The sequence below is a fragment of the Osmerus eperlanus genome, chromosome 28 (genome assembly GCF_963692335.1).
Source record: "Osmerus eperlanus chromosome 28, fOsmEpe2.1, whole genome shotgun sequence".
Taxonomy (NCBI): Eukaryota; Metazoa; Chordata; class Actinopteri; order Osmeriformes; family Osmeridae; genus Osmerus; species Osmerus eperlanus.
In genome coordinates this window covers 1136543-1149235 of record NC_085045.1, presented here as the reverse complement: position 1 = coordinate 1149235, position 12693 = coordinate 1136543, and the positions used below count along the sequence as shown (strand labels likewise).

The 12693-nt window shown below is 51.9% G+C and overlaps 1 protein-coding gene across 3 annotated transcripts in view; it reads left to right on the top strand.

The window, feature by feature from the left end:
- Positions 1-12611, top strand: part of dmxl1 (Dmx-like 1) — a 33009-nt gene extending 20398 nt beyond the window's left edge. For 2 of the 3 annotated variants that reach the window (XM_062454940.1, XM_062454939.1), the window contains exons 29-42: positions 270-461; positions 1361-1437; positions 2698-2819; positions 3373-3624; positions 6494-6705; positions 6887-7038; positions 7125-7210; positions 7670-7871; positions 8575-8692; positions 9181-9240; positions 10938-11024; positions 11155-11276; positions 11807-11954; positions 12465-12611. In XM_062454940.1, the coding sequence (XP_062310924.1) occupies positions 270-461; positions 1361-1437; positions 2698-2819; positions 3373-3624; positions 6494-6705; positions 6887-7038; positions 7125-7210; positions 7670-7871; positions 8575-8692; positions 9181-9240; positions 10938-11024; positions 11155-11276; positions 11807-11954; positions 12465-12533 (1899 nt within the window). In that variant the 3' untranslated portion in view covers positions 12534-12611. The remainder of the gene's footprint in view (positions 1-269; positions 462-1360; positions 1438-2697; positions 2820-3372; positions 3625-6493; positions 6706-6886; positions 7039-7124; positions 7211-7669; positions 7872-8574; positions 8693-9180; positions 9241-10937; positions 11025-11154; positions 11277-11806; positions 11955-12464) is intronic. The other variant, XM_062454941.1, reaches the window with a different exon arrangement.
- The last annotated feature ends 82 nt before the right edge of the window (positions 12612-12693 follow it).

The following is a 12693-nucleotide window of genomic DNA, read 5'->3' as shown; positions in this document are numbered from 1 at the left end:
ACCCCTGCCTCAGCCTGAATGTCTGGCTGCTGTTCCCCATCCCAGCAGCTCTCTGCTCCTCTCTGTCACCTCAGCTGGTTACACCCTGACGTCTCCTTCCTGTTGTTTGTTTACTTGATGTGTTTTCCTTCTGCATGTGTGTGTGTCTTTTCAACGTGTATTTGTGCAGCTGTCAGAGGTGTGTGCATGTGTCCTCTGTGTGTGTGTTGTGTGTGTGTGTGCGTATCCACATGTGACACCCTCGTTCCTCCCCTATCTTGCGTCTCCAGGACGACAGTGTCCAATCAGCGATGGCTCCCAGTCCACACCACCACTCCATCCCTCTCCTATTGGCTTGTACTGCCAGCGCCAAAACCGTGGTAGCCAATCCCATCGTCCACCTGACCAACCTGACCCACGACATCCTGCACACCATCAACGCCCTGGATTCACCCCCTCACCCCGACCTGGTCAACAACGAGGTCTCACACACACACACATCATAAACCATGATCCTTTTAGTCTCTCGGTCTACAGACAGATGGAGAGACCAGTATTACATACATAAAGAAATAAAGAATGATGAGTTTGTTGTCATGTGATGATGTAACTGTGAGCAGGACTGGTCCTGAGGGATGGTTTTGCATGGGGAGCCTGACTGCTCCTGTTCTGACTGCTCCTGTTCTGACTGCTCCTGTCCTGACTGCTCCTGTTCTGACTGCTCCTGTTCTGACTGCTCCTGTCCTGACTGCTCCTGTTCTGACTGGTTCTGTTCTGACTGCTCCTGTTCTGACTGCTCCTGTTCTGACTGCTCCTGTTCTGACTGCTCCTGTTCTGACTGCTCCTGTTCTGACTGCTCCTGTCCTGACTGCTCCTGTTCTGACTGCTCCTGTTCTGACTGCTCCTGTTCTGACTGCTCCTGTCCTGACTGCTCCTGTTCTGACTGCTCCTGTTCTGACTGCTCCTGTTCTGACTGCTCCTGTTCTGACTGCTCCTGTTCTGACTGCTCCTGTTCTGACTGCTCCTGTTCTGACTGCTCCTGTCCTGACTGCTCCTGTTCTGACTGCTCCTGTTCTGACTGCTCCTGTTCTGACTGCTCCTGTTCTGACTGCTCCTGTTCTGACTGCTCCTGTCCTGACTGCTCCTGTTCTGACTGCTCCTGTCCTGACTGCTCCTGTTCTGACTGCTCCTGTTCTGACTGCTCCTGTTCTGACTGTTCCTGTCCTGACTGCTCCTGTCCTGACTGCTCCTGTTCTGACTGCTCCTGTTCTGACTGCTCCTGTTCTGACTGCTCCTGTTCTGACTGCTCCTGTTCTGACTGCTCCTGTTCTGACTGCTCCTGTTCTGACTGGTTCTGTTCTGACTGTTCTGACCGCTGCAGATCTACGTGATGCACAGCCTGGCTGCCTCCCTGTCTGCCTGCATCTACCAGTGTCTGTGTGCTGGGCACACACACAGGTGAGCCCATCTGCTGGAGGAATGGAGAGAGAGAAGAGTTGATGATTAAGGGGGATGTTTTAAAGATGCTTTAAACTTGTGTGTGTGTGTGTGTGTGTGTGTGTCTGCGCCCTCAGCCAGCCCTAATATTGTTGACTTGGTAGGGCTCTTTGTTTAGTGAGAAGCCCCTGTTTTCCTGCTTTGCTTCTCACCACACACACACACACGCCGCACCCCTCCTGTGCACACAGACGCAGCAGTCAGACCAAATTAGCTTCTTCTTCTAATTTAACACGTTCTTTGTTATGCTAATTAACCCCCTGGGAAGTCGATGTTTTGCCCGTGTAAGAGAGAATTTGGGGGAAGGTTTGCTGAAGTGTTTCCACGGTTATATTGTGTGTGTGACATCGGAGAGGTGCTATGCAGGTCAGGGGACGGCAGTCAGTGTTAGTGACATCACTACGATCCTTCTCCTCTAACCTGCTCTGGCTTTCACCAGAACACACACACACACGCCACCATATTAACCACAGGCTTGGATATATCTGCCAGGAGGGAAGTTTAGCAGTGGATTTGGCCTGTTAGTGAGAACAATATAGAGTGGTATTAGTCTTATTATGTGGTTAGTGAGTCGCCATCCAACACAACCCTTCATGCCTCTGCTGTCCCTGGGCCCTATCCTCCTCTTCCTGTTCCTCTCCTCCTCCTCTTCCTCTTCCTCCTCCTCTCCTCTTCCTCTTTCTCCTCCTCCTCCTCCTCATCTCCGTCCTCCCATCCCCCTCTCTCCCCTCCTCTTCCTCTCCCCATTAAGCGAGAGCTCTTTGATGTGGGGATGAGGTTCAGGGCATCATCCATACATCTGCTGTTGAGTTCTTGACTGTAACCAGAGGGTTACACTGTACTACTTACTGTAGTCATGGAGTCGTGAGGCTGTCCTATCAGCATTTCATGGGTGCAGATGGATTCTAATTTTACGAAGAAAGACCTCTTGAGTTTCTGAAACTCGGTTTCTGTAAATGTTTGAAGAATGTAGAACAGGCCAGCATGATGTATTTACTCTCAGCTAGGTGGGTAACTCACAGCTTTTAACCGTACAGCGAAAGGTCTTTTTCACCCAAACACCCGCACGGAATTCTTTTTTTTAAGAGGATGAAAAAGAGAGGGAGAAATCAATTGTTAGACTATAAACCTTTTTAAAAGGTTTAAAAAATTCAAAACCTAATGAATGACACCCCCCCAAGAAGTGGAATCATCATGTTGTTGTTGTTTGTTTGTTTGCAGTCATGTGAACCAGTTCACGGGCATGGTGTACCAGAGTGAGCTGCTGTGCCCCACGGCCCCCCCCAGGACCACCAGCCTGGGGGGCACCCTCCTGCCCAACACCCCCCCCGCCCAGTGGCCAGGTACACCTCGCCCCAGACCCCCTCACCGTCTTCACTCTCCCACTGGATGAGTGAAACGCATGCTGTTCACTGCTCTGAGGTTCAGTTTGACTGTCCCATCTTTGCTGTCTTTCTCCTCCTCTCCCCGCTCCCCTCCCTCCCTTCATCTCTCCATCCACCTCCCACTGCCCCTCCTCTTCTCTCTCTCCCTGTTTCCTTCCTCCTCTCTCTCCCTGTCTCCTTCCTCCTCTCTCTCCCTGTTTCCTTCCTCCTCTCTCTCTCCCTGTCTCCTTCCTCCTCTCTCTCTCCCTGTCTCCTTCCTCCTCTCTCTCCCTGTCTCCTTCCTCCTCTCTCTCCCTGTCTCCTTCCTCCTCTCTCTCCCTGTCTCCTTCCTCCTCTCTCTCTCCCTGTCTCCTTCCTCCTCTCTCTCCCTGTCTCCTTCCTCCTCTCTCTCCCTGTCTCCTTCCTCCTCTCTCTCTCCCTGTCTCCTTACTCCTCTCCCTACCTTTCTTCTCCTTCCTTCCTTCCTCCCTCCCTCCCTGTCTCCTTCCCCTCCCTCCCTCCCTCCCCCCAGGCATGGCGTCTCTGGTGCGGCTGCTGAGCTCTGCGGGGGAGGACGTCCAGCCGAGCGTGGCCGTGCTGCTGTGTGAGATCCTGTCCTCCGTCTTCCTCAGCCTGTTCGTCCACGGCCTCGCCACGCACTCCAGCAACGAGCTGTTCCGCGTCCTGGCCCACCCCCTCAACAGCAAGCTGTGGGTGGCTGTGTTCGGGGGCGGGGCCATGACTCCCGCCCTGGAGAAGGCCAGCCCAGTGGGGTGTCCCCCTGGTGGGTGTATGAGGCACGGCTGACCTCCTCCCTCTACCTCTCTCTGGGGGTGGAGGGAGAGAGGGAGACAGATGGAGAGAGGGAAACAGAGAGAGGGAAGGAGACAGAGAGATGAAGAGAGGGAGACAGAGAGATGGAGAGAGGGAGACAGAGAGAGGGAAGGAGACAGAGAGATGAAGAGAGGGAGACAGAGAGATGGAGAGAGGGAGACAGAGAGATGGAGAGAGGGAGACAGAGAGATGGAGAGAGGGAGACAGAGAGATGGAGAGAGGGAGACAGAGAGATGGAGAGAGGGAGACAGAGAGATGGAGAGAGGGAGACAGAGAGATGGAGAGAGGGAGACAGAGAGATGGAGAGAGGGAGACAGAGAGATGGAGAGAGGGAGACAGAGAGATGGAGAGAGGGAGACAGAGAGATGAAGAGAGGGAGACAGATGGAGAGAGGGAGACAGAGAGATGGAGAGAGGGAGACAGAGAGATGGAGAGAGGGAGACAGAGAGATGAAGAGAGGGAGACAGAGAGATGAAGAGGGACACAGAGAGAGGGAGACAGAGATGAGAAACGGAGGAGAGAGGGAGACTAAGAGATGGAGACAGGCAGACAGAGAGATGAAGAGGAGGATAAAGAGACAGAGAGAGGATACAGGGAGGGATAGAGAGACAGAGAGAGGATACAGGGAGGGATAGAGAGACAGAGAGGATACAGGGAGGGATAGAGAGACAGAGAGGATACAGGGAGGGATAGAGAGACAGAGAGGATACAGGGAGGGATAGAGAGACAGAGAGAGGACACAGGGAGGGATAGAGAGACAGAGAGGATACAGGGAGGGATAGAGAGACAGAGAGAGGATACAGGGAGGGATAGAGAGACAGAGAGGATACAGGGAGGGATAGAGAGACAGAGAGGATACAGGGAGGGATAGAGAGACAGAGAGAGGATACAGGGAGGGATAGAGAGACAGAGAGAGGATACAGGGAGGGATAGAGAGACAGAGAGAGGATACAGGGAGGGATAGAGAGACAGAGAGAGGATACAGGGAGGGATAGAGAGACAGAGAGAGGATACAGGGAGGGATAGAGAGACAGAGAGAGGATACAGGGAGGGATAGAGAGACAGAGAGAGGATACAGGGAGGGATAGAGAGACAGAGAGGATACAGGGAGGGATAGAGAGACAGAGAGGATACAGGGAGGGATAGAGAGACAGAGAGGATACAGGGAGGGATAGAGAGACAGAGAGGATACAGGGAGGGATAGAGAGACAGAGAGAGGACACAGGGAGGGATAGAGAGACAGAGAGAGGATACAGGGAGGGATAGAGAGACAGAGAGGATACAGGGAGGGATAGAGAGACAGAGAGAGGATACAGGGAGGGATAGAGAGACAGAGAGGATACAGGGAGGGATAGAGAGACAGAGAGAGGACACAGGGAGGGATAGAGAGACAGAGAGGACACAGGGAGGGATAGAGAGACAGAGAGAGGATACAGGGAGGGATAGAGAGACAGAGAGGATACAGGGAGGGATAGAGAGACAGAGAGAGGATACAGGGAGGGATAGAGAGACAGAGAGAGGACACAGGGAGGGATAGAGAGACAGAGAGAGGATACAGGGAGGGATAGAGAGACAGAGAGGATACAGGGAGGGATAGAGAGACAGAGAGGATACAGGGAGGGATAGAGAGACAGAGAGGATACAGGGAGGGATAGAGAGACAGAGAGAGGATACAGGGAGGGATAGAGAGACAGAGAGGATACAGGGAGGGATAGAGAGACAGAGAGAGGACACAGGGAGGGATAGAGAGACAGAGAGGATACAGGGAGGGATAGAGAGACAGAGAGGATACAGGGAGGGATAGAGAGACAGAGAGGACACAGGGAGGGATAGAGAGACAGAGAGGATACAGGGAGGGATAGAGAGACAGAGAGAGGATACAGGGAGGGATAGAGAGACAGAGAGAGGATACAGGGAGGGATAGAGAGACAGAGAGAGGATACAGGGAGGGATAGAGAGACAGAGAGGATACAGGGAGGGATAGAGAGACAGAGAGAGGATACAGGGAGGGATAGAGAGACAGAGAGGATACAGGGAGGGATAGAGAGACAGAGAGGACACAGGGAGGGATAGAGAGACAGAGAGGATACAGGGAGGGATAGAGAGACAGAGAGAGGATACAGGGAGGGATAGAGAGACAGAGAGGATACAGGGAGGGATAGAGAGACAGAGAGAGGATACAGGGAGGGATAGAGAGACAGAGAGAGGATACAGGGAGGGATAGAGAGACAGAGAGGATACAGGGAGGGATAGAGAGACAGAGAGAGGACACAGGGAGGGATAGAGAGACAGAGAGGACACAGGGAGGGATAGAGAGACAGAGAGGATACAGGGAGGGGTAGAGAGACAGAGAGGATACAGGGAGGGGTAGAGAGACAGAGAGAGGATACAGGGAGGGGTAGAGAGACAGAGAGGATACAGGGAGGGGTAGAGAGACAGAGAGAGGATACAGGGAGGGATAGAGAGACAGAGAGAGGACACAGGGAGGGATATAGAGACAGAGAGAGGACACAGGGAGGGATAGAGAGACAGAGAGAGGATACAGGGAGGGATAGAGAGACAGAGAGAGGACACAGGGAGGGATAGAGAGACAGAGAGAGGATACAGGGAGGGATAGAGAGACAGAGAGAGGATACAGGGAGGGATAGAGAGACAGAGAGAGGATACAGGGAGGGATAGAGAGACAGAGAGAGGACACAGGGAGGGATATAGAGACAGAGAGAGGACACAGGGAGGGATAGAGAGAGACAGACAAGTGTTTTTTCTTCTATTTTTTTTTTTTTTTACACCTTATCGACACCTGGGGTGTTTGTCTTCAGTGTCGCCCTCCAGCGAGGACGTGGACAGGAAGAGGCGGCGCTTCAGGCTGCTGTCGTCACGGAGCGGCTCCAGGGAGGCTTCTGATAGGCCGGGGCCAGAGAGGGAGGGGCCAGGCAGCCCCCCGCCGGTGGCGGAGCAGCAGGAGGCGGCCATCTTTAAAGAACACTTTGTCCCTCCTGAACTCAGTATCTGGGATTTCTTTATCGCCAAGGTAACCCGGGAACTTTCTGTTTGTGCGTTTCACAAGCACCAGATGAACGTTTAAGGACGTTCAAGTGAATCCGTTTCAAGGAGTCTCGATGGATTTCAGGTTTTTAAGCAAAGCTTTTACTAATTATTTTGGTGTGTGTGTGTGTGTGTGTGTGTGTGCGTGCGCGTGCCTGTGCCTGTAGCCGTTCCTGCCCCCGTCAGAGAGCAGAGTGGAGTACGACTCTGAGGAGAGCCAGGACAGCCAGGAGGAGGAGGATGAGGAGGAGGAATATGACGAGGACACATTTGAATCCAGCTCTCCCCTCCGGGAACATTCCAACCACAACTCCTACAGGTACGACCTCTGACCCCTCCTAACCCTAACCCTGGGTCCAGACCCAGGTCAACAGTTAAATACTGTGTGTGTGTGTGCTCCTGCAGCTGGTGTCTGATGCGTCTGTCCATGGTCCAGCTGGTTCTGGGAAACCTCAAGTCCTTCTACCCCATGGCTGGTTACGACCTGCTAGGTACGGTACCATGGCAACACACACACACACTGAAACTCCTGCACACAACACACACACATTCTTAGCCTTACACACACACCACCACTCCCCTTCTCCCAGCAAGACAGATTATACACACTACAATACCCTTAGCACAACACACACACTTCCAGCATGACACACCACTCACACACACACACCACACACACACACAGTTGTGTTTGTCTTTAGCCTGGCCCTGGGCAGCAGAGCTCCTGTCTGGGTGGTTGAAGATGAAGTCTTAGTTAAGGTCAGGCGTTCTGGGGCTTTTTAGGTACAAGCACTCACGCTCAATTACCTTCTTCAAACATACCTGTGTGTGTGTGTGTGCGTGTGTGTGTGTGTGTGTGTGTGTGTGTGTGTGTGTGTGTGTGTGTGTGTGTGTGTGTGTGTGTGTGTGTGTGTGTGTTGTGTGTGTGTGTGCGTGTGTGCGTGCCTCAGACCTGCCTGTGGCCTCTCCTCTGTGCCACGCTGTGTTGAAGACGCTGCAGCGCTGGGAGCAGGTCCTGCTGAAGAGGCTGGAGCTGTTTGGAGGGCCTCCCTGCAAGTACATCTCCACACCCCCCCTGGACCAGCCCCCCGCCTCCGGCCCTGCCATCCTCAGACACAAAGCCCTGTTTGAGCCGTCCAACACACCCTTCAGGTGAGGACACTTATAGATCGCAGTCTGGAAGGGAGGGTGGTGCGCCTGATTTGAGTCACGCCAGCGCACCTGGTGGGCAGCCCTGTTTGTCTGACGACAGCGTTTGGGATTAAACTGGTTTCGTTTTTAACTCGGTCTCTGATGTTCTCTCATCTCCCCTATCTCTCTTTTCTCTGTCTCTCCTTTTATCACTCTCTCTCATTCTGTCTCCTATCTTTCTCCATCCTTCTCTCTCTCCATCCTCCTCTCCCCTCCACCTCCCCCTCCTCTCTCTCTCTCCCTCCTCTCCCCTTCTCTCTCTCCCTCCTCCTCTCTCCCTCCTTCTCCTCCTCTCTCCCTCCTTCTCTCCCTCCCTCCTTCTCTCTTCCTCTCCCTCCCTCCTCCTCTCTCCCTCCTCTCTCTCTCCCTCCCTCCTCCTCTCTCATTCTGTCTCCTATCTTTCTCCATCCTTCTCTCTCTCTCCATCCTCCTCCTCTCTCTCTCCCTCCCTCTCCCCCCTCCTCTCTCTCTCTCCATCCTCTCTCTCCCCCCTCCTCCTCTCTTTCTCCCTCCTCCTCTCTCCCTCTTCCTCTCCCTCCTCCTCTCTTTCTCCCTCCTCCTCTCTCCCTCTTCCTCTCCCTCCTCCTCCTCTCTTTCTCCCTCCTCCTCTCTCCCTCTTCCTCTCCCTCCCTCTCTCTCTCCCTACCTCCTCCTCTCTCTCCAGGTCCAGCCACCACTCTGCTCTGCCAGTGCGTCGCCTGTGGCAGTACCTGGTGAAGCAGGAGGAGATCCAGGAGACCTTCATCAGGAACATCTTCACCAAGAAACGAGATCCCAGCGAGGTATGAAGGCTGCCTGCCTCCTCTCTCCCCACCTCCTCTCTGCATGCACACAGCAGCTCCAGCAATCAAACACCTCACCATTGTTACTTAATAACACACATTGTGTCGCACCCCCCACCACCACCTCCTAAAAAACAAACCCCATCACTTACATTAACCACCCTCAGAGCAGCCCACACCATCCTTATTACAATCCATGCTACCTCTGACTCCCTCCTCCATACCTGGTATCTGTGATTGGCTCTGCATGCTCTCTTTGTAGTGGCAATCTGAATCCTTAATGCCAATTCATCTGTAATTCAAGAGTGTGTGTCTGTGTCTTTACACCAGTAAATAATGAACACATGGATTAATGAAGCTCTGTTGATTAACAGCCTGATTTAATGACCGTCATGTCTGTGTTTCCTGACTGTTTTGACTGCATGCCTCATCCCCCTCATTGTCTTGTCGTCTGGTTTTTGCCTGCTGCTCTCTGGGGGTAATTAAAGTCGGTTGAGGACCACAGTGTGACATGCTCAAACACAGCAGAGGAGCCTGGCCATAATCAGGTAGGGCTTGTGATGATGGAGGGGCTGGGGAAGGGCTGTTGGAGGTGGGGCTGGGTGTGTGCTGGGCTTGGAGGGGGAGGAGGTGGAGGGGTACTGGGGCAGGTACGGATAGGGGAGGGCTATGTCTTCCCACAGAACAGATGCTGAAGTGCCTTGTCCCTACTTACACAACCAGTAAAGACTAATTGTCTTTAGTCTGGAACACAGTGGTAGGTCTGGAATGCTTCAGTAAAACATGCAGTCGTGTTGTGTTTCCTACCATGTTTAATAGTTCGGTTGTGTTTTCGTTGTTTTGGTATTTCACCTAGCTCATTTGTTTTCCTGCTGCGTTCTTGTCGTGATTTATAGCATTATGTTAGCATGCTATCAGCGTAACGACATTTCAAGCTTGTTACACACATTCCTAATCAGTTCTTTCACCTGTCAAATGGATATTCGCGATGATAAATTTTACTTAAAATCAAAGTTGTTTTTTTAAGAACCAGGCCTGGAAGCAATTCTTTTTTAACGGTAATGTAATGTGAAATACATTGCTATGCTTTTATCTGAAACAAAAATAGATGTACGTAGCTCTACAGCTCAAGGATACATTTATACTTAGTTCCCACGGGGAACTGCATCTTCATACACTTTAACAATACATCAAAATGTAATGTTAAAAATGTGAGACCTGTGCATATAATTATAGTGGAATTGTGTTGATAGGATGTAGCAGGCTTGTTGCAAGCCTTTTACTAGCAGTTAGCATCATTCGTCCCTGCGTTCATGTTACGTCTAGCCCGATATCGCGGCTAGACTGCTTCCCAGGCCCTCCGCTCATGTCGTATTAGCTTTTCTCCGCGCGTTTCATGTCACACATATTCTCAAGTGTTCCTTAAGTCTGTCCCATGACGGCCCCATGCCCATGTCAGCCTGGCGCCCTGCCGCCTCCGGTCATGTAATTACGGACGAAACTTGGAAGAAATAACCAACGAGGTCGGAACGTGGGTTTTGAATAACCAGGGTGTGTCACGACGAATCCGCGTCGCCTGTGGGGCATTAGCGCGATGTGAAAATGGCAAACCGCCACATTTCGTTGCAAGTCAGACGTTGCATCCACTCGCTGGCAGAACGATGTGGTCTTTTCAGTTTGAATGAAAGCGGTGTTGAGGGGCGAAACTGGACAACGAGTTAGGACTGCAATATTCCTCCTCAGCCTTGGAAAGCAGGCATCATAGCAGCTATATTGTACTGTGCCGTGAAGCGATTACAAAGAACAGAATTAGAGGTTCTAATTCTGCATCATGGTTATAAAATAACCATATAAAATAACCATGATGACCCTGCCGAACCGTGACTAAGCGCTCGTAGGAGTTGCTGTCGACATAACTGTTATACTATAGCTAAACGGTGAGGGTTATGAGAGGACGTGCTTACAAAAAGAAAAAATCCCAACCACGATGGTAAATAAATGCCCCGACGCTTGTGTCCTCCAACAAACATTTCAGAAATCACAGAGTTGAGCAAGCAGGCATCTAAGCATTCATCCACCCTTCTGTGTTTGATGACCTGGGGGGCGGGTTTGTTTAATGGATTGGCAGACATGGCAGGGAAGGCAAATGTATATTCCTCCCTTCCTGTGGGGGTGTGTACACGTGCTGATGGGGTATGTGGTGATTCACAGTGAACCATCTCTATATCCGTCTCGCTCTGTGCAGATTGAGGCAGACCAGGGATACCCTGGAGGGAAGGCGCGAATCATCCACAAGGAGTCTGACATCATCACGGCCTTCGCTATCAACAAGGTAGATAGCTCGTCGGAGAGAGGAAAGCAATTTAGAGATGGACGACTTATCTAGTCCTTATCCACCTCCTTCTTTTCCCTTCCTCCTTCCCTCTTTTCTTTGAATTTCTCCTCCCTCTGTTCGTTTCCAGGCCAACCGTAACTGCCTGGTAGTAGCGTCCACCCATGACATCCAGGAGCTGGATGTGTCGTCCATCTTGGCCACTCAGATCCTGACGTGGGTCGATGACGAGGCTGAGACCGAGGCAAAGGGGTGATTAACGTTCTCACACACACTTTAACAAAGCTTTCGTTGAGTGAGTCACGATGGACCTCAATGTGTCTTCTCTCAAACAACTCTCCTAACATCTTCCTCTATCTCCTCCTCTCTCTCCTCCTCTCTCTCTCACTCCCTCCCCATTCCTCTATCTCCCTCTCTCTCACTCCCTCCCCCATTCCTCTATCTCCCTCTCTCTCACTCCCTCCCCATTCCTCTATCTTCCTCTCTCTCTCTCTCTCTCACTCCTCCTCCCCATTCCTCTATCTCCCTCTCTCTCTATCTCCCTCCCCATTCCTCTATCTCCCTCTCTTGCTACTCTCTCACTCCCTCCCCATTCCTCTCTCTCTCTCTCTCTCTCTCTCTCTCTCATCCTCTCTCTCTCTCTCTCTCTCTCTCTCTCTCTCTCTCTCTCTCTCTCTCTCTCTCCCTCCCCATTCCTCTATCTCCTCTCTCTCTCTATCTCCCTCCCCCATTCCTCTATCTCCCTCTCTCTCTCTCTCTCTCTCTCTCTCTCTCTCTCTCAGCCTCAGCAATGAAGACTTCCTGATCATCCACGCCAGAGACGACTTTAACACGCTCCACGGCACAACTCCCTACACCCACAGCAGCCCAGGCACGCCCATCAACATGCCCTGGCTGGGGGGCCTTCAGACGGGCAGAGGAGCAGCCGTGGTGAGCCAACCCCTCCAGCCTCCCTGTCTCTTCTTGATTACATTTAGTCATTTAGCAGACGCTCTTATCCAGAGCGACTTACAGTAAGTACAGGGACATTCTCCCGAGGCAAGTAGGGTGAAGTGCCTTGGCCAAGGACACAACGCCATTTGGCACGGACGGGAATCGAACCAACAACCTTCGGATTAATAGCTCGACTCCCTAAACGCTCAGCCATCTGACCCCCTATGATCCTGATACGGTTAAAAAGTCAAGACACTTTGTGGTTCTCAAATGAGCCTTTGTTATGGGGGAGGAGTAGGTCGAACGTAAAAAGAACATTGTGTCAATATTTAGCATCTAGGGCTGTTATTGATGTCCAAATTGGTTTGTTCACACAGGGTTGTAGTCAGTGTGCTAACACGTTAGCCTCTTATTGCACTGCTACAGTACACAGGTGGCCTCTTTAAAGTAAGACTCTGGACGTTTGACCTACTGACGTGTTCTACGTTCCCTCTCCCCCGGTTCCAGCTGATCAAGAGGAACATCAACAACGTGCGAAGGATGACCTCTCACCCCACCCTGCCGTACTGTGAGTAGCACTTCCTCTTCCTGGTCGCAAGCCAATCAGATCCTCGGAAACTGGTGTAGGATGGGAATAGGTACTGGGTTAGGAGAGGGGGGATAGGTGATGGGGTAGGATGAGGTATCCGTGTAGCGTGGCTGGACACAGACGGGTGGTCTGACTGTGTTGTACTCC